This window comes from Saimiri boliviensis, chromosome 17, assembly GCF_048565385.1.
Source record: "Saimiri boliviensis isolate mSaiBol1 chromosome 17, mSaiBol1.pri, whole genome shotgun sequence".
NCBI lineage: Eukaryota > Metazoa > Chordata > Mammalia > Primates > Cebidae > Saimiri > Saimiri boliviensis.
The window spans coordinates 31,558,103-31,584,522 of record NC_133465.1 but is presented as its reverse complement, the minus strand read 5'-3'; the positions used below and the strand labels follow the sequence as shown (position 1 = coordinate 31,584,522).

The 26,420-nt window shown below is 49.8% G+C and overlaps 1 protein-coding gene across 4 annotated transcripts in view; it reads left to right on the top strand.

Moving 5' to 3' along the window:
• The window catches only part of KSR1 (kinase suppressor of ras 1), a 175,178-nt gene that overhangs the window by 91,972 nt on the left and 56,786 nt on the right, over positions 1 to 26,420 (top strand). For 2 of the 4 annotated variants that reach the window (XM_074388484.1, XM_074388483.1), the window contains exon 2: positions 3,839 to 3,979. In XM_074388484.1, the coding sequence (XP_074244585.1) occupies positions 3,839 to 3,979 (141 nt within the window). The other 2 variants (XM_074388481.1, XM_074388480.1) reach the window with 1 other exon arrangement.

Genomic DNA, 26,420 nt, shown 5'->3' with positions numbered 1-26,420 from the left:
GTCTTGTGCAAATGGGATATATTAGGAATCACACCCAGAGGCAGCGCCCTCGAAGGCCGTGTGCCAGTGGCGGATGGACTCTAGTGCCAGCAGCCCGATCTCTCCAGTTAATGTGGAAAAGAGTGGTTTTGAGTTTGCATAGCTGTTACAGTCTTCTGTCTGGTCAGCCCCTTGAAGCGGTGGTTTCAGAGCCATGTGGAATGGAGGGAGAGTGGCTCTGAGACACAGGGGGATAAGGACCACACGTTTTCTTCCTCTGGCATTTCTGAGCATACGTTATGTGCCAGGTGGTGTAGTAGACACGGGACATGAGGGAGATACGGTCCCTGCCCTGATGTATAATTACAGGGAGATCTAACCTAGTCTTTTTGAGGGTCTCCGTGCTGCAGTTGAATATGAGCTAGAAATCGTCATTCCTGTTTACAGGTGGGTAAACTGAGGCTCAGAAACAGAACTGGGGCTGTGCAACCTAGTATATGGTAGAGTCGAACCAAGATGTGTTCAACTCAGAAGCCTGGGGGCTCATGTCTATTGAGGAAGACCGAGGCAGAAGCTCTTAACTGTAGTATGAGGCCCTCCATGATCGGGGCTCTGGAAGAGTCACATGCGACATACTAGGAAGGGGAGAGGGGGACTCTGACTTGGCCTGAGGAGGACACTCCAGCAGGTATTGGAGGAATAGCTGCTTGGTGAGTGTGTGCCTGGCGGCCAGGAGCCATGGAACAGAGCTCGGGGCTGGTGGAGGTTGGGGCCCTGGTTTTGGAATTTGCCTCTGGTCTCAGTGGGTGGGATGGATCAGAGTAGGGTGAGCCAGCATAGGGCATATGAGTGCTTCCACTTAGACCTGTAGGATAAAAGCTCAATCGAGTCTACGTGTTGTGAGCTTCATTCCCTGAAGGTGCTCCGGGGTCTTAGGTTCCATAATAGGACAGCAAGTAGACTCAGACTCCTGAGCCTCAGAAGTGTGTTTGATTAGCAGTCTGCTCTGGGCGCCTGAAGGGTATGGGGCGCAGGAGTGTCGCAGGATCAGCTTCTGTGTTGTGGTTTCACCAGACATCAGAACTGTACAGTTGAGAGTGTGGGATTATTTTGATTCTGACTCAGTGCTCCCACTCCAGTTGTCTGCACTTGCCACTGAGCCCCTGGCACCCTGAAGGGAGCAGGGGCCATGGGAGAGAGGTCGGTAACCCGAAGGGGGTTGAATCTGTGTCTGTCAGGTTGTTGGTGAGCCTGGGGCCAAACTAGTTTCTGGGGGAAATTGCAGAAAGGCCGATGTGGCAGCAGTGGGTGGTTTCATTATTATGGGCCTCGTGCTCACATCTCTCTAGCCACAGAAGTTCTTAACCTGGGGTCTGTGGATAGAATTCGGGGGGTCCATTCATGAACTTAGATGAGGAAAAAATTGCACTTCTGTTTTCCTTAACCTTAACTGGCGTTTAACATGTCTTCCACTTGGTTGTAGGCAATGCAGCAGAGTTATCTTAGCAAACACCTGCACCTCGGTCACCAGTAGGAATCACAGCTGTTTTTACCATTCCATCACAGTTGTAGAGCTATCTGAAAAAGCAGTTTACACTTGTCACGACTTTAAAGTTATGGCAGTTATTAGACACACTGTTGGATGTTTAATACTTTAATAAAGAAGCCTGTATTACACTATCACAGTTTTTTTGAGACAGAGTCTCTAGGCTCCCAGGCTGGAGTGCAATGGCATGATCTCAGCTCACTGCAACCTCCGCCTCCCAGGTTCAAGTGATACTCCTGCCTTAGCCTCCCAAGTAGCTGGGATTACAGGCGTGCACCACCATGCCCAGCGAATTTTTGTATTTTTAGTAGAGATGGCGTTTCACCCTGTTGGCCAGGTTGGTCTTGAACTCCTGACCTCAAGTGATCCGCCTGCCTTGACCTCCCAAAGTGCTGGGATTACAGGCATGAGCCACCATGCCAGGCTGTCTATCACAGTTTTTAGTAATTTGTTAAATGTGTTTAAATACAATTGATCTCCTTTTGTAATTCTAAGTGTGTAGTTTTATACATTTAAAAGCATTGCTCTGTCCAGTCGTGATAGCTCCCACCTGTAATCCCAGGACTTTGGGAGGCTGAGGTGGGAGGATTGCTTGAGCTAAGGAGTTCAAGATCAGTCTGGGCAACTTAGCGTGACCCTTCTCAAAAAAAAATATAAAGATTAAAAAAAGAAATAGGCCGGGCGTGGTGGCTCAAGCCTGTAATCCCTGCACTTTGGGAGGCCAAGGCGGGTGGATCACGAGGTCAAGAGATCGAGACCATCCTGGTCAACATGGTGAAACCCCGTCTTTACTAAAAATACAAAACATTAGCTGGGCATGGTGGCACGTGCCTGTAATCCCAGCTACTCAGGAGGCTGAGGCAGGAGAATTGCCTGAACCCAGGAGGCAGAGGTTGCGGTGAGCTGAGATCGTGCCATTGTACTCCAGCCTGGGTAACAAGAGAAACTCCATCTCAAAATAAATAAATAAATAAATAAATAAATAAATAAATAAATGAAAGTATTGCTCTTAGAAAGAGACCATGGGCCTCCCTAGACTTCCAAAAGGGTCTGTGGCCCCAAAATGGTTATAAGCTCTTATTCTAATTGGAAATTGAGCCTATCTAGATATCTGAAATTAAAAATGATGAATTCATCATTTTTTTTCTTTGTAAAATACTGTGACTGTTAACAAGAGTCCTTGCTCTTTAGAAAAATGCACTGAGGGCCTGGCACAGTGATCCTAAGTGTTTTGTTTTATACCCAGATCAAGTGATCCACCCACCTCAGCCTCCCAGAGTGCTAGCTCACGCCTGTAATCCCAGCACTTTGGGAGGTCGAGGTGGGTGGATCACTTGAGGTCAGGAGTTTGAGACCAACCTGGCCAACATGGTAAAAACCTGTCTCTACTAAAAATACAAAAATTAGTCCCGCGTTGTGGCACATGCCTGTAATTACAACTACTTGGGAGGCTGAGGCACAAAAGTTACTTGAACCCAGGAGGCGGAGGTTGTAGTGAGCCAAGATCGTGCCACTGCACCCTAGCCTGCCAGCCTGGGTGACTGAGATTCCATCTCAAAAAAAGAAAAAAGAAAAATATACTGAGATACAGGTTGAGTATTGCTTGTCTGAAATGCTTGAGCTCCAAAGGGTTTTGGATTTTTGATTTTTTAGAATTCTGGAATATTTCTATTATGCTTAATGGCTAAGTATCCCGAATCCAAAAGTTCAAAATCCAAAATGCTCCAATGAGCATTTCTTTTGAGTATCATGTCAGTGCTCAAAACGCTTTAGATTTTGGAGTGGTTCAGATTCTGGGTCTTTGGAAGCATTTTGGATTTGGGGTTTTTGGATTTGAAATGCGCAACCTGTATTTACAGATGAAAAGGAATGAATTAACACCAAAACCATGAGCGGCAGCAGGGTCTGAGAAGTGTCTCCAAAAGGCAGGTTTCTGTATGAGACTGTGAACATGGTACTTGTTTTGGGGGGGACACTTGGAAGTCATCCTTAGGAGGCCACTAGAGTCTTAGCAACATTTCAGGAGCTCTCCATGGGTCCCTGGGTCACTTGGCCATAGCCAAGCCAGGCAGCTCCGTGGTCTTCTGGCAGTGAGCTGGTTTCTGTCTGTCCAGCCTACCCGGCCTGTTTCCAAGCGTCTCCCTTATTTTTCATCTGTCCTGGGCCGTGCCCTCCTTGTGCTTCTCTGCACTGTGTTCCCCAGTCTAGTGCTGGACACCCGGTCTGCCTGAGCTCCTCTATAAGCATGCTCGAGCCTGCCACGTGCTTGGGCCACAGATGAACACAGGCTTTTCTTTTCTGCACTTCCCGCAGGCGAAGCTGGTCCGGTACATTTGTAAGCAGCGGCAGTGCAAGCTGAGCGTGGCTCCCAGTGAGAGGACCCCAGAGCTCAACAGCTACCCCCGCTTCAGCGACTGGCTGTACACCTTCAACGTGAGGCCGGAGGTGGTGCAGGTATGCAGGTCGGGGCAACACAGGGGTAGGCATGAAGGGCCAAGAAGAGGGCACATGCACAAACCGCAGGGCTAGCTTCCCCATGGCTAAGGCGTGATGCGCTCTACTCTTGAGAAGGAGGATGGGGAGGGACAGCAGCAGCCAGGAGGGATCCAGGGTACATGTGGCTCGGACAAGCGCCCTGGGAGCTATTGCCTGATGAGCTAGGGCAGTGCCACGCTGGCCACTGATTTGTTCACCACACTTAAAACAGTCAGCATTTCTGGAAGCATCGGCCGCCTGGCAGACACTGTGTTAAATGTTTCTGTGTTTTGTAAGACAGATAATCTCACTTCTCGTGAAATCCTATAAGGAAATTACTATCATTGTTGCCATTTTATACATGAGGAAAGTAAAGCACAGAACGGTGAAGTAAGTTGTTTAAAATCACACGGCTAGTAAATGAGAGCCTTGGAATTTGGAAACCAGAGTCTGAATTTAGTTTAGTCTTCAAACTGCTATAATATGCTGTCTTCCTTCCATCGATCTCTCTGCCTGTCTATGTAACCTACCCACCTGCCAGCCAGCCAATTAACCAACCAGTCTGCCCTGATGTGTGCTGTGCCAGGTGGCAGCGGTGAAGGTCAGCTCTCACGGGGTGCAGATCAATCCTACTTGGCAGGCGTGGTTCACCCAGTCAGATCTCATAAATCCCCTACTTGTACCCCAAAATTAATAATACTAGCTTTTGTTACTGTGTAAAAAGTAGCATGAATGCATTATATGTAGATACTTTGGAAACAGAGAAGGAAATAAATCACATGCATACTCTTTGCCACTCAGAAAATCTACGATCATCAAGGTTGGCGTTTTTTTTTTCCCCCTCCCAATACAGAAATCTTCTAAAAATTTCTATCTGGGCTGTCCTGTAAGGTAGTCACAAGCCTCCTAACTACCAAGCACTTAGAACATGGCTAGTCCAAATTAAAATGTGCTATAACTTCAAAGATACCAACTCATTAGAAATAAGTCATTAGTAGCTTTTTATATCTAGTATAAATGATGCTCTTGGATGTATTAGGCTAAAGAAAACATTATTAAAATTAATTTTCTACATTTTTACTTTTTAAAATGTCACTCCTTGAAAATTAAAATCCGAGTATGTGGCTTGCATTATATTTCTGCTGAACAAAACTGGTTTAAACCATCCTGAATAAATTAAATTATGTCTTGTTCTTACCATTTGAAATGCTAACCAACATGTTTTCTCCCTTTTACGGTATACTTGTTATTTGTTAATTTTTTACTGAACACCTATGACGTAGTACCAGACAGAAGTCAGTTCCAGCATTGGCTGTGAGAGCATAGTGTTTAATGTTATTTATGAAGCAAGTTGTATCATTAGGAATTTTCCCTAGTAGAGATTCCCAGATGGAAGTGACACCAGCAACAAAGGTTCCGTCATGGGGTGCGGGTGATTGGGGTGACCTATGGGGGGGCTCAGTGCCAAGAGCTCTCTGTACCTCAGATGGTCCCAGAGCTGTCCCAGGCCCCCAGGCCCCCAGGCCGCTCATACCTGTGACTCTCAAGAAGCTGGCAGAAAGGGCTGGGCTAGCGTGAAGGTGAAGAGTAACTGCTATATGAGACAGGGGTTCCTCACAGATGTCATGTATAATAAGCTACAGTCTCCATCCATCTCCCCACCCACCTGCCTGCCCAGAAGTTTTCTGCCTATAGGAAGGTGATCAAACGTGTAATGATGAGTTACTAATTTAAAATCATGAGGGCCAGGTGTGGTGGCTCAAGCCTGTAATCCCAGCACTTTGGGAGGCTGAGGCAGGCAGGTTGCTTGAGTTCAGGAGTTTGAGACCAGCCTGGCAAACATGGTGAAACCTGTCTCTACCAAAAATACATAAATTAGCCAGGTGTGGTGGCACACACCTGTAACCCCAGCTACTTGGGTGGCTGAGGCAGGAGAGTCACTTGAACCTGGGAGGTTGGAGGTTGCAGTGAGCTGAGATTGTATCACTGCACTCCAGCCTGGGTGACAGAGTGAGACCCTGACACACACGCACACACGCACGCCCACACATACACAAAATAAAAATAAAATAATAAAATCATGGACTTGGAGATTATGAAGAGTTGAGTGGTCCCTCAGCCCCCCACACATTCTAACTTGTTGCCTTCCCACCGCCCTCTGCCCCTCCTCTCCCTAAGAGCTCAGAAACAGAAAGCAGCTTCTGCTCACATTTACATCCTCAGCTTACGGTGAGGACACGAGGGCCCTATGTCAGTCCCAGAGCTAGTAGCAAAGACATTCCTAAGATTCAGACCCAGGCATGCTGGACTCCAGAGGGCCCTTCACTTCTTTCTCCAGTCCTCTGACATCTTTTGCGGATAGCTTAGTTCCCCAGAGGATTTCCCTCCAGAGATCTGAAATGTGTAGGGGACCCAGCTTTATCTATGTCCACCTTTGAGAGAGGGGCCAGGAGTTCTGGGGTGGAGGCCAGTACCATGGAGGTCAGGTCAGCCGCAGGGGCTGCTGCTTTGGCTTCTGGACAGCTCTGTGGTGATAGCTGGGACAGGGGTCTTCCAGCTAGGCCCCAGAGGTGTAGGGGATACTGAGTCAGGTAACGTTTGAAGCATGAAGTTATGAGTGAAACTACAGAGCTTGGTGGTCACTGAGGGGCAAGCTCATTTGTATCCAGGGATCAGGCAGGCTGCAGAGCCCAAAAGCCAGAGGGGGTAGGCAACCAAGATGTCACTTGGAGTGGAAGCCTGGGCGGAGAGAGCTCTGTGGCATGCTGGGGTCAGGGAGCAGCAGCAGGAGCACTCCAGCGCCCAGAGACCTCTCCAGCTGGAGATGAAGAAGCATCTCAGAAACTAACGCGTTTTGAGCAGGACCTTTCCCTGGCTATTGACATACACGTCTTCTTCCCATCCTGTCTTCCCATCCCAGTAAATGGCAGCATTGTCTACTAGTTGCCTAAGCCAAAAACCAGGACTGGTCCCTGCTTCTTCCCTTGCTCTTACCTGTGTGGGCCAGGCCCTGTGGCTCTCCTGCGAGGCACACTTGCTCCTCACCTCTGGCACCGTGGTCCAGGCTGCTGTTGCCTCCTGCAGAACCTTGCAGCGGCACCTTGATTGAGATAACGGCTTGATTGTTCTCCCCCTGCATTCCATTTTCCACCCAGCAGCCAGGGTCCTCACCTAGAAAGGTGATGTTAGATCCCATCCTTTTCCAGTGCTTCCCGTTTCCTTCAGGATAAACGCCAGACGCCTCCCGTGATCGAGCCTCTCTCGCCTCTGCCCCCTCACCTTCTCCTTTGCTCAGTTGGCTCAGACCTTTGCCTTGCTCGTCCCCTCCCTGGAGTGCTCTGCCCATGACTCATCCAGTGAATATCCTTCTGGTGTTGTCTGCTGTCACCGCCTCCAGGCAGTCATCCCTGGTGGTGTGATCTGAAGATCACCCTTGCCCATCATTCTCACCAACACACCTGGGTTTATTTTCTTATTGACACCGGCCGCTTTCTGGAGTGTTAACCGATTTGTTGTCTCTGGTCTGCCCGTTCCCCCGGGAACATTTTTGTGTGTGTTTGGGTTTGTTTGTGGCTCCACGAGACAGGGCCTTGCTGTTTGAGTTTGTTTGCCACAAAATCCCCATTGAGTGTTAGGCCCTATATGGCAGTTGCTTGATTGTGACAGATACGAAAATAAATACCTATTTATTGAATAAATGGATTTCATCGTGACGCAGTAGATGTCTCTAGTAGCTCAGGGTTTGGCCCGAGTTGGCGGTGACACAGGTTACTCTTAGCTCTGGCTTTCAGTTTAAATCCTGCAAGAGAGGCTCCAAAGAGCCCCCTTCCCAGTGATGCCTGGCCACCATGAGTCACCTCCAGAGAGCCCTGGGAGAGTTGGTGGCCGCAGGGAAGATGGCCCTCTCCAGGAAGGCTGGGACCAGTGCCCTGAAGAGTTCTTGGGTGCAGTAGCACTCCCCTCTTCCCTTGCCCACGTCCTTCTCATTCATGAAGGGCTTGTGCTGCCAGGAGCCCGAGCAGCCCTTTCCTGGGAGGTCTCTGCTGTCTGGTTAGTGAGCTGCAGTGGTGGCCACAGTGGAGCCCCAGGGCCCTTGAGAGCCTCGGCTTATTTTGCCTCCAAGTTGACACATCTCGCGTGTTGTGATGAGTGCACTGATGTGTTATCTCATTTAATTGTCCCAACATGCTGCTTAATAGAGACCATTTTCCCCATCTCACAGTTGAGGGAGCTGGCGCTCAGTGGGGACGGAAACTCACCAGGGTACCAAAGCCAGACTCTGAGTCCTCAGTCTCAACCATTTCTCTTTCCTTCTTGGGATGCCTGGATTCAGGGACCTGCCCAAACCCTTTCACCTCCCAAGCGTCAGTCTCCTCCTTTGTAATACAAGGGAATAACCCATGTGCTGTTTGCTGGCACAGGCAGTTGTGGGAGTGGGGGGTGGAGGAGGAAAAATTAACAATTTCCCACCTCTCTCTCTCGCCCTCAGAGCCAAACCCAACAGAGGCAGCTAGAGAGGCCTGTACACAGGGCAGCTCTAAACAGCCTCCTGCCGGGTGGAGGAAGGCTGGGAAGGGCTGACTAGAGGTAGTTTTCTGAATCAAGAGAGCCAGCAGTTGGCCCAGAGCTTAGGACAGAGAGGGCAGCACAGCAGCCCAACAGAGCTGGACCAAGTGTCCTCCTCCCGTCCCCCCAACTGGTACCAAGAGCATCGTCACTGGCTGAGCCAGGAGGAAGTGAGGCTGGAGTGGATGGGGAGCCAAAGGAGAGCAGGCTGGGCTGCAGGAGCCTGCCGGAAGTCCCTGGGGAGCAGGCCCAGGAGCTTTCTTCCTGGGCTTTGAGAACCACCAGGAACCGTTAGCTGCTGTCATTCCATCTTCCCCAGACTCTCCAGAAACCCCTTCTCAAGATTTCTCTTTTTTTTTTTTTTTTTTTTTGAGACGGAGTTTCGCTCTTGTTACCCAGGCTGGAGTGCAATGGCGCGATCTCGGCTCACCGCAACCTCCGCCTCCTGGATTCAGGCAATTCTCCTGCCTCAGCCTCCTGAGTAGCTGGGATTATAGGCACATGCCACCATGCCCAGCTAATTTTTTTTTTTTTTTTGTATTTTTAGTAGAGACGGGGTTTCACCATGTTGACCAAGATGGTCTCGATCTCTTGACCTTGTGATCCACCCACCTCGGCCTCCCAAAGTGCTGGGATTACAGGCTTGAGATTTCTTTTTTTTGTTCCTCCTCCCAAATCTCATGTCAGTTCCTGGGCTATGGCCAGAGTATTCTAAAGCCTAGAAGGAAAAGGCTATTGCCTTTAGTAAACCCAGCTTCAGCTCCTACGGACTGGGGAGAGGGCTACCGTGGTTCAGTTCTGCCTCTAGGAGTTTCTCCTTGTCCATGTGTGGAAGCCTAGTGATGGGGGAACCCCGAGTTTGAGCAGCTCCCCAGGGCGTGGGCTCCAAGGGCTGGCCCCAGGGATGTGGGCCTATTTTATTCTGTTTCTTAACCCAGACAGTTGTTTGGACTCTGACTCAATACTCACAGCTGCCCCTGCCCGCCGCCCTGGCCCTGATGGATTCTGTGTGCTTTCAGTTGGAATTGGTTCTGTACATTCTGCCCATCAAAGATAGGTGCAGTATTCAGGAGCCAGAGTCCAAACAGCATTAAAAACCCATGCCTGGCAGAGAGAGAATCTTTTGATTTTTTAACCCATTTATACTGGAGGGTGCAATTTTTTGCATTTTTGCAATCAGACCTTGGCAGTGACCTTGAGCGGTAGGATATAAATAACTCCCATGTGCTTAGCATTCCAATAATGGAACAACTAGGCATAAGTGGGTTATTGTCATCTAAAACAGAGGTCCTTCCCCAACCCCTGGGCCACTGACAGGTACCGGTCTGCTTGGCCTCTTAGGAACTGGGCCACACGGCAGGAGGAGTGTATTTACAGCCGCTCCCCATTGCTTGCGCTCGCATTACCGCCTGAGCTCCACCAGCTGTCAGATCAGCAGTGGCATTAGATTCTCGTAGGAGTACAAGCCCTGCTGTGAACTGCCCACGCCAGGGACCTAGATTGTGTGCTCCTCGTGAGAATCTAATGCCTGATGATCTGTCACTATGTCCCATCACCCCCACGTTGGACCGTCTAGTTGCAGGAAAACAAGCTCGGGGCCCCCACTGATTCTACATTATGGTGAGTTGTGTAATGATTTCATTGTATGTTACAATGTAATAATCATAGAAATAAAGTGCGTGATAAATGTAATGCGCTTTAATCCTCCCAAAACCATCCCCCAGCTCTCTGTCCCTGGGAAAAGGATCTTCCACGAAACCAGTCCCTGGTGCCAAAAAGGTTGGGGATCACTGATCTAAACCACTGTTTATTTTCTTAAATAAACTTTTGACTTTGGGATCATTTTAGATTTACAGAGAAGTTGTGGGGATGTACGGAGAGTTCTTGTCTGTACCCCTCACCCAGTTTCCCCGTCGTTAATGTTGTCGTGACCGGGGTGCCTTTGTCAAAACTGAGGAAACAGCGCTGGTATATCACAGTGAATGAAACTCCGTCCTGTTTGGGTTTCACCAGTTTTCCCTTTACCGTCCTGTCTTCTAGGGTCAGTCCGGGCACCACGTGCTCTACGTGATTTTAATTTGTCATTTCTCTCCAGTTGCCTCTGCTCTGTGACAGTTTCTCAGTCTTTCCTTATTTTTCTTTTTTTTTTTTTTTTTTTTGAGACGGAGTTTCGCCCTTGTTACCCAGGCTGGAGTGCAATGGCGCGATCTCGGCTCACCGCAACCTCCGCCTCCTGGGTTCAGGCAATTCTCCTGCCTCAGCCTCCTGAGTAGCTGGGATTACAGGCACGCACCACGATGCCCAGCTAATTTTTTGTATTTTTAGTAGAGACGGGGTTTCACCATGTTGACCAGTCTGGTCTCGATCTCTTGACCTTGTGATCCACCCGCCTCGGCCTCCCAAAGTGCTGGGATTACAGGCTTGAGGCACCGCGCCCGGCTCTTTCCTTATTTTTCATGACCTTGACACTACTTTATTTTTTGGAAGTGAGCCCTCCCTTAGGATTGGGGGATATGGGGGCAGGTGGGTTAAGCTCCATCTTCTCTGGGGTTATATCTACACAGACTATTTGGAACTTTTCTGTAGGAGAGAGTTGTCTTTTCTCCTCCATTTATTTATTCATTCAATCATTTATTTGATGTCAGTATAGGCTCATGTCTTTTTCTTTTACACGTCAGGTTGTAGTCCAGTACTACATAATTCATTTTGTTGCTCGAATTCTTCTAGCTTTGGCCATTGGGAGTTCTTGCAGGTTTGCTCCTGCATCCTGTGACATGCCCCATCCTTGAGTTTTGTTTGGGGTGCGTGTGTGTGTGTGCACGCGTGCATGTGTGTGTACACGTGTGTGTTGAGCACCTCTTTGCTTTCTGACACTACAATATGCTGCAGCCTCCTTTTATTTTCTTACCTCACTTCTAGAATCAGTTATGTCTCCAGGGAGCCTGGTGAGTCATTTACTCTGCTTTGTTTTGTTTGACTTTTGTTGTTTTTATTTTTTAAAACTGTGATGAAATACACATAATTGACCATTTTAATCATTTCTAAGTTTACAGCTCAGTGACATTAAATACATTCACATTGTTGTGCAGCTGTCGCCACTGGAATGTTTCGTCTTCCCAAATGAACCATTGGTTTTGTTAGAAGAGATGTGTTTATCGTAGGGGACAAAGGAGATAAAGTGAAAGAAAACTGCTGCGTCTCCATTTCCCTGAAGCCCGCTCATCTTTCTGGACATGTTCTAGCCCTACATTCCTCTGTGTGTTATCTCTTTTGTACACATGAGATCAGACAAGACATCTGGTTTTGCAACCTGCTCTTTCCCCTTACCAATCTGTATTTCCATGGTTACAAACAACCAACCTGCAGTTTCCCCTTACTGATCTGTATTTCCATGGTTGCAAACACCGCTACCAAGAACATCTTTGTGTACCTGTATATTTCTACAGGGAAAAAAATCCTAGAAGTGAACTTGCTAGGCTGAATTTTAATGGCTATTGCCAGAGTGTCCTTTAAAATACAATAAGACAATAAAAGCAGTATTTTTCTTCACAATTTTATTTTTATTTGTTTATTTATTTATTGAAGACAGGGTCTTGCTCTGTTGGCCAGGCTGGAGTGCGGTGGTGCAATCCCAGCTCACTGTAGCCTCAATGTCCTGGGCTTAAGTGGTCCTCCGGCCTCAGCCACCCAAGTAGCTGGGACTGCAGATGTGTGCATCACCACACCTGCAGTCCTGCTAGATATATAGTTTTGGTTTTTGTAGAGGCAGGATCACTCTGTGTTGCCCAGGCTGGTCTCGAACTCCTAGGCTCAGAGTCTCCTCCTGCTTCGGCCTCCCAGAGTGCTGGGATTACAGACGTGAGCCACCATGCCTGGCCTGCTCAACTTTTTAATGAGAATCTCGTTCTGGGTGTACTGGACCACACAGTAAACTGCATGTATACCTTTTACAAATGTGTACTTGGCTAGGCGGTAGTCAAGATCCCCAGTGCACCCCTCTTCCTGTCCCTGTGTGTTTCTCAAGAAATTGCGTAGGGCCATGCCCACAGAAGAAGACTCAGAGAGGCAGAAGAGGGAGCAGGGTCCCTGGGCATGTTAAATGGTTGGTGGGGTGCAGGGCCCAGATTCCAGCCTGCCTGGTCCTGCCTCAGGAATCCCTCTAGGGTGCCCAGGTCTTTATGGGGTGATGTGGCCTTTGCTATGTCCAGACTGGTCTGGTGCCTTGGAGGCTAGAAGTAAAGTTGCATTTTCTCCCTGGCCAGCCTGCCTTAGACCTTAGCATTTCTGTTGTTTAGGAAGCTAGAGAGTCCCCAAAGGGCCAATAGGACAGCCCAGCTCACACGGAGCTGGAGGAGTGCCAAGGTCCTGCCAGTGCCCTCATGGGACGGCCCTGATTCAGGTCTGCAGGAAAAGGAACTTCCCTTTGTCAGGCTTCAGAAGGGACCTAAAACCCAACAGGATCTCTAGAAACCTGGCCTCGGGGGTCTCTGTGGGGCAGCTGGTCTGACTTGGAGGGTACTAGAGCCGGACCCCTCTGCCTGACCCTGAAGTTTGGCCTGGAGAGAAATCTCCTCCAAGGTAGGTCAGACTGCAGAGATCGGCACCCTGAAGGAGTAGTTCCCAGTGTGTGTGTGAGAGAGGTTGGACCCAAAAGCACCACCAGCATCAGGAGGAGTCCTGGGGGGGTCAGAGGAGGCCAGGAAGTCATGGCGTCTGCCCCCTCTTCCCAGGGAAGAATTAGGCACAGCATGCTCACTTGGTGCTGGTGTGGCCTCTGGAGACCGGCCACTGTGGTAGGCACTGCAGGGAAGTAACCCTGATTACAGGTAACCCTACCCACAGGTCACACTACAGGTAACCCTGCCCACAGGTCACACTACAGGTAACCCTGCCCACAGGTCACACTACAGGTAACCCTGCCCACAGGTCACACTGCAGGTAACCCTGCCCACAGGTCACACTACAGGTAACTCTGCCCACAGGTAACACTACAGGTAACCCTGCCCACAGGTAACACTGCAGGTAACCCTGCCCACAGGTAACACTACAGGTAACCCTGCCCACAGGTCACACTACAGGTAACCCTGCCCACAGGTCACACTGCAGGTAACCCTGCCTACAGTTAACACTACAGGTAACCCTGCCCACAGGTCACACTACAGGTAACCCTGCCCACAGGTAATACTACAGGTACCCTGCTTACAGGTGGTAATACTACAGGTAACCCTGCTTACAGGTAACCTTGCCTACAGGTAACGCTGCCCACAGGTAACACTACAGGTAACGCTGCCCGCAGGTAACACTACAGGTAACGCTGCCCACAGGTAACACTGCAGGTAACCCTGCCTACAGTTAACACTACAGGTAACCCTGTTACAGGTAGCACTACAGGTAACCCTGCGTCCCAGAACCACTGTCCAGTGGAAGCAGGATGGAGCTGCTTGGCCATGGCCGTGGTTGACCCAGGCAGGACCTGAGATTCTACAGGTATCTAGAGTGGGCCTCTCTGCCTTTTACACAATGTGAGATCTGGGGCAAGTGATTTCATGTCTCTGGGTCTCAGTTTATCCAGATGAGAAATGATGGGTTAAGTGGCTTTTTAAGTCCTTTTCTCAGATGGCTGCTGCTTCTGGACAGCAGAGGAGCCTAGAGTAGGGGGAGTTCTGTCAGGAAGATGGTTGGGAGAGACCACGTGGAGCATCACCTTCCACTGAGCCCTCCGGATGGGGGCCCTGCCCTCCCTCTCTGACATGTCTGCCGTCCCGTAAGCGGTGTACCGCATGCTCTTCTCGAGGTATTTCATCATGTGCTTTTCCTGCTGGCTCCTGTGTAGTTTGTGTGCAGCAGTTGCAGCTCTGCCGCACAGACCAGAGATGATGTTTTCACTCTTGTCCCCTGTACCCCCAAGTCAGGCTTCTCTCCCATGGATTTTGGGCAAAGCCTTCTTGTGTGTCTTCACCCATTTTTTTTTTTCCTTTAGCCCCCACAATATGTGATCAGGTATCCACTGTTTCTGAGAGATGGGAGTTATAAACTTTTCAACACCAAACAAGCACAGAATTGTAGAAAGCAAGCAAAGGCTCTCCTCCTTGTTCACTTCCCAGGGGCAACACCTTGCTAACAGGTTGGTGGGTGCACCTGCCAGATGTCTTCATGCATTTTATGGGCACCTAAAATGATGTGTAAATTTACGCCTTTCTCTCTGTTTGCTGAAACGGGATCATACAATAGATGTCATTTTGCAGGTTTTCAGTCTAAATGTCATCTCTGTTATCCATAAAAATTCAAGTTATCTTTCTTTAATAGAAGAGTAGTAAGACATAGTTTCTTCAAGGTGTGATAGGAATGCCTGTGTCTGAGGGGTGCCCGCGTGCTCATAGACACGCACATAGTGACATCAGGCATCTTGGTGGTTCAGGTGGCTCAGCACCTGAATGAAGACAAGAACCCACGCCCAGAAGAGGCCAGGTGCCCAGCTGCAATGCCTGGTGCAGGGGAGGCCCTGGCAAATACTTACTGGGTGAAGGACTAGACGGAAGTCACTACAGGACAGAGGTCAGGATGCCAGACTTGAAAACAGGTCTCTTTCAATATCTGTGCATCTGTTTGTCTTTCTGTCTGGGTTTTTTGCTTTGGAAGGAAACACAAGACTTCTGTGAGGTCTGTTTCCTTTTGCTAACCTGGAGGTGTGAGAGACCCTAGCATCTGTGCAGTCAGTGCCTGAAGATGACCTGCCCAAGGGCTGCCCCGCGAGACCCCTTTGAGTTCTCTGCTGACCTTCACTCTTCATGGCTTCATGACTGGGACCTTTATTTTTCCCTTAGGAGACACAGACACAGACCGTTTGTGTGTGCAGCCATCTGTGTGTATATAATCTCCCTTTTCCATGTTGCTTTCCTAGGGGCCATCCCTGCAGGGTTATCTAAATACCATTTCCACTTTGGTCTTTTGGTTGGATAGTGTTTGCGGTCCTAAAGTTTCCAGGAAATAATGCCTTTTCTGCTAGAGGAAGAGAGAGGGGATAGACGTGGATGTGGTCACACAGCACGGCAGCTGCACCTCCAGGATCCGGGTGTGGCTGAGGTGGCCCTGCTCGGGTTTCTTTCTGTTCCCACCTGAGTCAGACGTCAGCCCTCTGCGGCTGCGAGCCTGCTGCAGTGCTGTGTGCCATACCTTTGGTTTCTTCTCTCCTCTCTGTCTGTAGATGTTGGAGACAGAACTTGGGTGACACCTCCATGTGTTTGCCCAACCACTAGACCTTCATCTAGAGCAGCGCTGTCGAAAACGTGGCATTGCCCATCAGTGTGGTAGCCATTAGTCACATGTGGCTTGGGGGCACTTGAAGTGTGTGTTGGGCAACTGAGAAACTGGAATTCACATTTTACTGTAAAGAATTTTAATTTGAATAGGCATCTGGCTAAGGCTGCATTGGGCAGGGCCGTGTGATGAGAGCTGAGATGCTAAGACACCTTCCCCTGCCCCAGGAGTGCACCGGCTAAGGTGAAGCAGGAAGTGAGAGCAGGGCACTAGATGCCCTGATGGCTCCGGGATGGGATCTGTTGGAGCCAGCAGGCAACTCATCCTGGGTGGTCAGGGAAAGACGGCTGTCCGAGAAGGGCAAGAGCATGCCAGGTGGAGGGAAGAATATCTGCAGAGACCCTGAGGATGAGGACATCAGATCCATTCTCATGGGAAGCATGTGAGGAGGAGTCTGTGAGGAGCCTGGCAGGGAGCCGGGTGGATTCCTACAGCTCTCCGTGTGTGTGGTGTAGGGATTGGGGTCCCTCTGGGGGGCTCATGGAAGCGTGTGTGAGAGAAGGGGAGGAATTCCAAATGAACATTAGAATTGTTTAAAGGAAAATAAAACTCCTAGCGAGAAGGCTGCATTCACATGGGGACGGGCTGAGAGTGAGGGGTGAGGGGTGTCGCTTCCCATGTGGCTGGAGTGTGGAAGGGCCGGGATAGGAAATGAGATGGGAGCGAGCTAAGAGGCAGGACCCTGCCCCGCTCCTGGACATTTGGAGTTGCACACTGGCTGTTTCCAGCTGCCCCTGCCCCACAGGTTACATCTAAAAGTCACAGCTTCAAGTTCTGGCTACAGCTGGGGAAATGATTTCAGAGCCTGCTGGAATGAAGCCATTTTTTTTTTTCTTTAGCCATTTCCCGCTTGGAAGTTGTTGAAAGGAAGTGGCAGGCACTGCCTGGGAGCAGTTCTAGCTGGGAGAGGTGGGTGGTGCGAGTCTGGGATTTCAGGGCGAAAGCCACAGGTTCCCCGGAATGAGTTCTTGCTGCTCTGCTGGTGGTTCCTGAACTGAAGATGAAGGTGGATCCGGTAAGGGGATTTCTGTTGTGATCCTGACTGGCCATGTTTCTCTTCCCCTCTCCTCTGTCCTTGCGTTCCTGTGTTTGCACCGAGGCCTTCTCCCGGGGACGGGGAGAAAGCTATCTGACTCCTACCACTGTTTTGGTTTCCCGGTGGCTAGGGGGTGGCCGGAGTCTCTGTGGGCACCAGGAGTGTAGGCTGTGTGAGGCAGGAGGATGCGTGAGATCGAAACCAGGAAAGTGAGCTCACATGTGGCTCCTGGGGCGCAGCTTGAGTGGGCATGACTGTGGCCCTCGTTCCTAACCTCTCCTTCCCATCCCTCCTCCCGTCCACCCCACACTCTCTCTTTGAGAGCCAGAGGCCCAGCTGTCCTAACAACCATGCTCTTCGGCAACTGGAAGCCTCCCCAGGAAGCAGCACACACCCTGACCCAGACTCCTGGAGGGATCTGTGTCCATGTGCCAGCCCAGCAGCACAGTCTGCCTTGGTACCAGCCCAGGGGGTGCTGGGTCACACAGCTCCCCACTGAGGATGGGGAAATGGAGGAAGTGGTGGACTGGCATGCCTGTGTCACCCAGCCAGTGAGGGGAGGAGCTGAAGTTAGAGCATGGAAGGAAGGGGCAAGCTACAAGGCCAGCATTTTATAGATGTCAGCCTGTTTCATCCTTATCCCTGGGGCAGAGAGGGGGAGATCGGATGATCCCCTGCAAGCTGATGGCAAGATGAGGATTCAGACTCAGGTCCTTGTACTTCCTTCTCACACACTATTTTATCTAATATCTTACCCAGAGTAGCCCAGTCTGGGGCTACTCTGTGGTATGTAGTTGTGTAAATGAATTGACTGCCTGCCTTTGTGTGTGTGTGTTCACGCATGCATGTGTGTGTGTGTGTGTGTGTGCGCGCGTGTGTCTGCGCGCACATGCATGTGTGTGTGTGCGCGCATGCATGTGTGTGTGTGTGTGTGCGTGTGTATGCATGTGTGTGTGTCTTTCTCTCTCTCTTCCCCCGTTTCTTCTTTACATTCACTCATTACTCATATGCACCCATTGATCACTTACCTTTAGCCTGGAACCCTGATTAATTATCACAGAGGATTAATTAATGAGCAAAATAGTCTGTCCTGGAAGCTTACAGCTAGCGTGATGCACGTGTCTGCAAATAACCAGGGTGCACACCTGAGTGGCGGCCCCAGGAGGGGGAAGAGATGAAGCATGGTCAGGTACAGAGCTGAGGTCCTATGTCCATTCAGTTATTTATTCACTCCCTGAGTGTATACGTAGCACCTGTGTGCTCGGCACTATTCTAGGCACTGAACCTGAGTTCCTGTCCTTCTGGAACTGGCAGACATCGCTCTCTCCAACAGATGAAGTCATTAATTTTTCTAATCTTGAGCCAAAGGTACCCACTTTTCATTTTCAGAGTGAGGGTTCCCTGGTTTCACGAAATCTGAAAAATCATGCGCACGAATGTCCCGCTTAGTCCTGTACTGCTAGGTGTTTGTTTGTTTGCTTGTGGCAGGGTCTCGCTCTGTTGCCAGGCTGGAGTGCAGTGATGCAATCTTGGCTCACTGTAACCTCCGCCTCCCAGGTTCAAGTGATTCTTGTGCCTCAGCCTCCTGAATAGCTAAGACTACAGGAATGTGCCACCACACCAGCTAATTTTTGTATTTTTAGTAGAGATGGGTTTTTTTTCATGTTGGCCAGGCTAGTCTTGAACCCCAGGCCTCAAGTGATCTGCCTGCTGTGTCCTCTTAAAGTGCTGGGATTACAAGCGTAAGCCACTGCGCCCAGCCTTGCCTGGTGTTTTTTTTATCAATCCTTTGGATTTCTGGGCTGCCTAGTCCAGTGAAAACTGACTAGACTAGAAGCACCATGCTGGTGGGGACCTGGCCGTTTCCTTCACAGCTCTGTCTCCAGTGCCTGTCATGTGGTGGGTGTTCTTGTTGAATGACTGATTTCAAATAAGAGTATCCAAAGAATTTTGGTCTCTTGGGCCAAGGCGTCTCAGGAGCTCTCATCTGGGCCAGTGAAGGTTGCATTACAAGGATCTCTGGGGAGGGTGAAGACGAGGTGGCTGCCGGTGGCCTGCCGAATCCCAGGGCTCCCAAGCTACCCCAAGTTTCTGTTGGCAACAGGCTGGACTTGAGCAGGACTGTGTGCCCGTAGCCCTGCCATGAGGCTGTGGTGTAACGTGTGCCTGAGCCACCTCTGGGGGACTATGTGGTCCTGAGCAGTCAGCTTGTGCTTGTTGCCTCCTCCTCCTGGGACCACCTCAGAGGTAGGATTGCTCTAGAACAGATCTGACTGGCCAGATATCACTGGGGAACATTTATGTCAACACTGCACTGTTTTAACTATTATAAAGCAGCAATGTCTTCTCTTACTACCCTTTAAAAAAACGGCACAGAAATTTCAATGGCCCCTGCTCCTAGCCGTGTACCTTTAGGGAGGCCACAGGATTGGAAAACAAAATTGTTTGAGTGTCACCTCTGGAAGTAAATGGTCTTGGAGGCAGATACAATTCTGACAAAATTCTTCCTTTGCCACTTGCCAGCCTTCTGACCTTGGGCAGGTCCCTTGACTTTTCTGAGCCTGCTTGTTGTCTTCCAGCTGCTCTTACTGGAAACCTGGGAGTGTTTCTGATTCATTCTGCTTCCTCAATGCCCATGTGGAATCAAATAGCAAATCCTACTGACCCTCTGTCCAAGTGTGGGTCTCAGGTCCCTCTGCATCCCTTTTCCATCACTGCCACCTCGCTGATCTTGACTGGGGACTGTTGCGATTTCCCCTGCCGCTCCCTATATCCACTCTTTGCCCTCTTCATTTCATTCTTTATGAGCAAAGAGTGGTTTTAGCAAATCCAGTTGTCTCAATCTCACTTTCTTACTTTTTCTTTTTCCTGTCTCCTTTCCTGTTACCTCTCCTTTCCATTTTCCTTTTCTTTCTTTTGCTGCCCAGGCTGGAATGCAGTGGTGCAATCAGGGCTCACTGCAGCCTTCAACTCCTGGGCTCAAGCTCTCCCCCTGCCTCCCCAGTAGCTAGGACTACAGGTGTGCACCGCCATGCTCAGCTATGTTTTTGGAGATTGGGTCTTGCTCTGTTGCCCCAAGCTGGTCTCAAACTCCTGGCTCCAAGTAATCCTCCCACCTTAGCCTCCCGAAGTGTGGGGATTATAGGTGTGAGCCACTGAACCTGGCTAGACAGTTCTGAGTTAAATATTCCGTCAGTGTCTTGTTACGCTTCGCACAAAATCCAGCCCCTTCACCTACCTTTGAGGCCTCTTAATTTCCACTGTCTGCAGCCTTCTTCCACATCATCCCCTGCCTCTCCTCACTCTGCCACCGGCAGGAGAACCCATCAGATGGTTTCCTGTCTTAGCCCAGGGCCTTTGTATCTTCTGTTTCCTCTGCCTGGAAGTTGCTGTACCTTGTGGCTGGTGCCATCTCATCCTCTGACCGGGACTTAGAGGTCAGCTCTTGAGAGAGGCTACCTTGTCTAAGCTTAGAGGCCTGCCATGCCTGCCACTTGATCAGCATGCTCTTTCCTTTTTAGCACTCATTCATAAACTCCAATTACATATTTTAACTATATCTTTTATTTGTTTTTTATTCTATGGTTCTTATTTGAATGTAAGCTCCCTAAGGAAAAAGACTATTTTATTCACTTTTGTATCTCCTGTGCTCAGAGAGTGCCTGGCACACAGTTGGTATTCAGTAGCTTTTTTTTTTTGAAATGGAGTTTTGCCCTTGTTACCCAGGCTGGAGTGCAATGACACAATCTTGGCTCACTGCAACCTCCACCTCCTGGGTTAACGCGATTCTCCTGCCTCAGCCTCCTGAGTAGCTGAGATTACAGGAGCCTGCCACCACTCCAGGCTAATTTTTTTGTATTTTTAGTAGAGACGGGGTTTCACCATGTTGGCCAGCTGGTCTCAAACTCCTGGCACCAGGTGATCTGCCTGCCTTGGCCTCCCCAAGTGTTGGAATTACAGGCATGAGCTATGGCATTCGGCCTTCAGTAGCTATTTATTGACTAGATGAGATGGATAGATGTACAAATGGAAGAATAGCATGGCACCAGGGTTATAGTAATTACTTAATAGAAGCTATTATATTCTCCTACTCCAAGTTAGAACTTTTTCATAGCAAGTTCAGATACCTGTTGGATTAAAACAGAGACTTACCAGTTTAGGCAATACAAATCCAAGGAAGTCTGCATGCAGGGGCTCAGATGATGTCATTAGGATGTGCCTGTGGGACAGGCTTACTCCACATGGCAGATAGGAATGGCACAGGCAGCTGAACCTCACTACCTTCTACTATAGTCATGCTTGTCAATGAAGGGCTGCTTCCCTTGGTTGAAAAATAGCTGGAAAATCCCAGAGAAGGCTCTGATTGGCTTGGCCTTATTCACGTGTTCATACTGTAACCAATCACTGGGCTAGGAAGAGGGAAGAACCTCCCCCCCCCCCCCAAAACTGCACCACTCTCCCACCACCCCCACTCGCAATTGGCTCAGAAGGTTTAACCTTGGTGGGGAGGCCAGGCCCGAAGGGTCAGGGCCACCTGTGCTCAGGAAATGGGTTCTTGGAGGAAAGACAGCCCTGCTAACAGAAGGCAGAGATCTGTAAAAACTCTTCCTCCTTCAGAGATGGTTTGTCAGAGGCTTTGCAGCTCCACAGGAAGGGTCTGCAGAGATCATGTTTCTAGAATACAATAGGTGAGCCCACCCTCCAGTTTTTGTTTTTAATAACATTTCTCATTTTCTTCGCTATGAAATCAATGTTTATTTTAGAAAATAATAGAAAGGCAAAGAAAACCCTCCTCATAGGCAACTATTGTCTCTTAGCTTTTTAGGTGTTTTCTTAATATCCCATCATTTACATATATGTTTATTTTCAAAATGTATAAAGTATAGAAAACAATAACAGCTACACCATTTATTATGGTTTGCACCATAATCTTACTACTCAAAGGGAACACTGTAAACCATTTGATGCATTTCCTTCCAGTCAGTCAACTTTGCTGGCCTTCTCTTTTTCTTTTTCACTGTAGTTTATTTATGAATTTATGCTGTAATTCTTTAGCAGACACTCCCATTGTGCCTTGGACTGAGCTGTGAGCTTTACATGGAGTCTCATTCAGTCCTCCCAGTAACTGTATGAGAAGACAATGCTTTTATCCTCAGTTTAAAATAGGGATGGAGAAACTAAGTGACCTCACTTACCTGAGGTCACTTAAATGTTAAGTGGGAGAGCTGGGATTCATATCCAGGAATGGGTCATGAAATACACACTCTCTGTCCCTCTCTCTCTAAATTGTCTTATGTAGGACCATGTCGTACATGCCCTCTCTAACGCCTGAGCATCTTTATTTAATTACTTTATTATTAATTATTATTGTTATATTTATTTATTTTTGAGACTGTGTCTCGCTCTGTCACCCAGGCTGGAGTGCATTGGCACAATCTTAGCTCACTGCACCCTCCATCTTTTAGCCTCAAGCAATCCCCCGACCTTAGTCTCCGGAGTAGCTGGGACTACACGTGCGCCACCACCCCTGGCTAATTTTTTTGTATTTTTGGTAGAGACAGGGTTTTGCCATGTTGCTCAGGCTGGTCTCGTACTCCTGAACTTAAGCAGTCCGCCTGCCTCAGCCTCCCAAAGTTTTGGAATTACAGGTATGAGCCACTGCACCTGGCCATTAATTATGATTTTAAAGCAGCATTCTGTAAATCTTAATTATGAACATCCATTGTAGGAAAATTTAAAAATATAGAGAAGTTTGAAAATAAAATAAAACCCCCACATAACCCTGCTAGCCACTGATAGTCAGCACGTAACTGTTTCTACATGTATTTTTTTCATTTACATGGACTCAAGTTCACAGTTTTTGGGGTAGACCTCTAGGAGTTTTGTGGTTTTTTTTTTTTTTTTTGAGACGGAGTTTCGCTCTTGCTACCCAGGCTGGAGTGCAATGGCACGATCTCGGCTCACTGCAACCTCAGTCTTCTGGTTTCAAGCAATTCTCCTGCCTCAGCCTCCCGAGTCGCTGGGACTGCAGGCGTGCGCCACCATGCCCAGCTAATTTTTATATTTTTAGTAGAGGCGGGGTTTCACCGTATTGACCAGGATGGTCTCGATCTCTTGACCTCGTGATCCACCTGCCTCGGCCTCCCAAAGTGCTGGGATTACAGGCTTGAGCCACCGCGCCCGGCAAGCATCCTTTTTAAGGCTGTCTCATGAGCCATCCCAGGCATCTGCTGCAGTTCACAGGGTTCTTCCTGTCGGTCTCCACACCACCCACCCTAAGCATGTGAGACGCTGGAGGGATTTCAGGGCAGCTGGAGTTCATGTGGGGGTGGGGGTTCCCCAGATGATTCATTGGAAGGAGGGAGGTGACAGTGTTCTTACTGACTCGGGTCCTATTTTTTGGAGGGAGGTGGCAAGTCAGGGAAAACCTCTTGGTGGCCTGGTATCCCGGACATCCTGGGCGCCTGGTCCCAGCCCCTGCTGCAGAGCCTGCTGGAGACTGCGCGTCTCCCACCCAGCACCTGCCCCGGGAGGTATGTGCTGACTCCCCAGCTCCCAGGCACAAACTATTTTTGGCTGCAGTGACTGTTTACTACAGTCTTGAAAACAGAAACCCCTCTCCCTGCCTCCTCCTTCCCTGGGACACTGCACTGGGGGCCAGGGCTGCCGGGGACCCTGGGCTCGGGCCCTCTTGCCATGCATCGCCTGTGGAGCTGGGTGATGGCCAAGGTGTCCAGGGGCACAGGGCCTCCACCTCTGGGGATGCCAAGAGAAGCCCAAGGCGTGAGCCCACCTGGGCTGGAGGATTATGAGGTAGGCACAGGGGTCTGGGCCCAGGAGGCCTTCCCATAGCTCCCTGGAGCTGGGTTCATTTGCTGGGCTCTGAGTCCCTGCTTTGCTAACTGGCTATAGAACACTTGCGGAGAAGTCGCATGTTGGGGTAGAAGGTGCTTCTGTTTCATGACTCTATTCACTGTCTTCCGTGTCTAAGGCCGCTAGGGATCAGTTAGAATCTTCCTGAAATAGATCCTCCCCATTCTTCTAGTGAATGGTGTTTGGTCATTTCCTGCTTTTGAGTAGGACCCACTTGTTCCCAGCATGCTGCTTTTATAGGGAGCGTAGGCACATGGAACTGTATGGGCTGATGCAGCCCAGCCTCTCCGTGCTTCTGGTTGACCAGGCCAGGAAGGCCAGTTGTTTTAGAGACTGTAAGTGCTGACTTCAGGGTCACACAGACCAAGGTCCAAATCTAGGCTCTATTACTCAGGGCTTGCTGTGTCTTCAGGTCAGTAACTTCATCTCTCTGAAGCTCTCAGTTCCTTAGCTACCAAGCAGTTGTGCCCAGGCCACTTACAGAGTGCTGATAATATCAAGAGTTGTTATTTTTATGATTAGACTGATTGTGAAAGGGGAAGTATGTCAAGAAGCTGTGTAAGAATCCAGGCACCATGGCCCTGAGTGAGTTTCAGGACCTGGGTGTTAGGGTGTCGCTGGTGACGTGGGATCTGTTTCTAACTTTCAAAAAGAAGAGAAGTGCATTGTCACCAAAGTGGGAGTATGGCTCACATCTGTAATCCCAGCACTTTGGGAGACCAAGGCAGGTTTGCTTGAGGCCAGGAGTTTAAGACCAGCCAGACCGACATGGCGAGACCCTGGTCTCTTTAAAAAAATAAGTAAGTGATAGTGGGTAGGGGCGGACAAGAACATGGACTTGAGGAGTTCCGCCCGTCTGCCACCTTCTAAGCCAGTGAGGCGTTAGGGCCTGGCTAGGCTGCAGGTGAGGCCACGAGCCCGGAGCAGCATTGCTTCTGGATTGCACGGGGCTCTGCGCCCACAAGGCACTCATGTGGCTTGGCATCCCTTAGGCAGAGGGAGGTGATCCTCGGGACAGACCTCAGGGAGATCTTGACCTTGGCTCCCTTCTTGGACTAACTCAGAAAACCTGGAAGGAATGAAACCTTTGCATTTGGGCAGGGAGTGCCTGCTGGAAACTGGCACACCCTCCTGGGGGCATGGTATATCCTGGCATTGATTGCTGGCAAGTGGGTCTGGACTCCGGGATCCTGGTCCTGGCACCATTGTTTGGGGTGACCCAGGCAGGTTTCCTCCTCTGTAAAATGAGTGCTGACGAGATAGTCCCTGAGTTCCCTTTGGAGCCAGTCTTTGACCTCGGCAGAGAAGGGGTTTCTTCCCAACCTCTTGAGGAGCCGTTGGCCCTTTCGTGCCCCTAGAACCTTGTGGCTGTGGCATTGGTCTCCCCAGCATCTCCTTGGCTGTCTGCTCAGGGGCTCTGTTGAGCTCCCCCAGCTTCAATGCCTATTGCTGCTGTGGGGCAGCAGCAGTTTTCAAGGTTTCTGGAAAACCACAGAGAGGAGCTCCTGAGAGGCCGGTCTGCTAGTTGGACCCCCATGGAGCAACTCTGAAACACGACAGCTCTTGTTCCCAGGCAGAGGAGCCAGGTTCTCCTGTCTCTAGCTCTGGGCTCACTTCCTGCAGCCCGGCACATCCTCCGACTGAACGGACAGGCAGATGACCCCAAAGGACAGACCTCATGTGCTGGACACTGGGGCATGTCCCTCTGGTGGAGGGCATCTGTGATTTGGCTCCTGGCCCCACAGGGGACCCACCAGACTCCAAGGCTGGTGCCCCGAGGCCTGTTTGACAGTCTGGGTCCTCTCTGGTGCCAAGGCCCTCCCTGGCTGAACTCCGAGCTCTTGCCCTGCACATGTGGAGGAGAAGGGGACTTGTCTGACCATGCTCTTTTCAATGGTGTGTCCGAGCAGGGGAGAATAGGGAGGGGGAGCAGTAAAGATGCTGGGGACATGGCCGTACCCGGGAACCCCTGTTTCATTCTGGCCACGCCTGGTACCCTGCACCCTCTGCATAGGATTACTGCATCCCAGTTTCCCGGCAACAGTCCCAGCTTAGGCCTGCTGCCAGGACTCCGCCTCTTGTAGAGGAAAAGTGTCCTATTGGACGGCACGTCCTCTACTCACCCTTCCCTGTAGCCCCCTCCTTACCCAACTGCCAACCCGGAAAGGGACTCTGACCCTGGGCCCTCAGCTCCGGCCCCTGCACATAGCCCTATTTTGGGCAGGGAGGGGCTTTCTCATTTGCCGGTCCCCTAGAAGTTTAGTGTCTCTCAAGGATTAAAACAGCTCTTTGGCTCACCCTCCCACATTCCATCCTGACCCCACTTTTCCTTTTGAATGTTCTTTAAATATATATATTTTAAGTTGGATGTATTTATTTTGACTCAAGTTCTAATGTGGGATCTTGCGGATAATACTGTTTTTTTAAAACAATTAAAATTTTACAATCACACATTTTGTAAAATGTTAAACATCCTGGGTGTGGGGAAATCCACCCTGTAGAAGTCTAGCCGTCTCCCTTCTACATTTTGGGAGCAGTCGGGGGATGCATCAGTGCCCAAAGCTGGAGTACATGTGTGTGTTTCTCTAATGCAGGACACATCTGGCCATTTTCACACGGCAGCCTGGG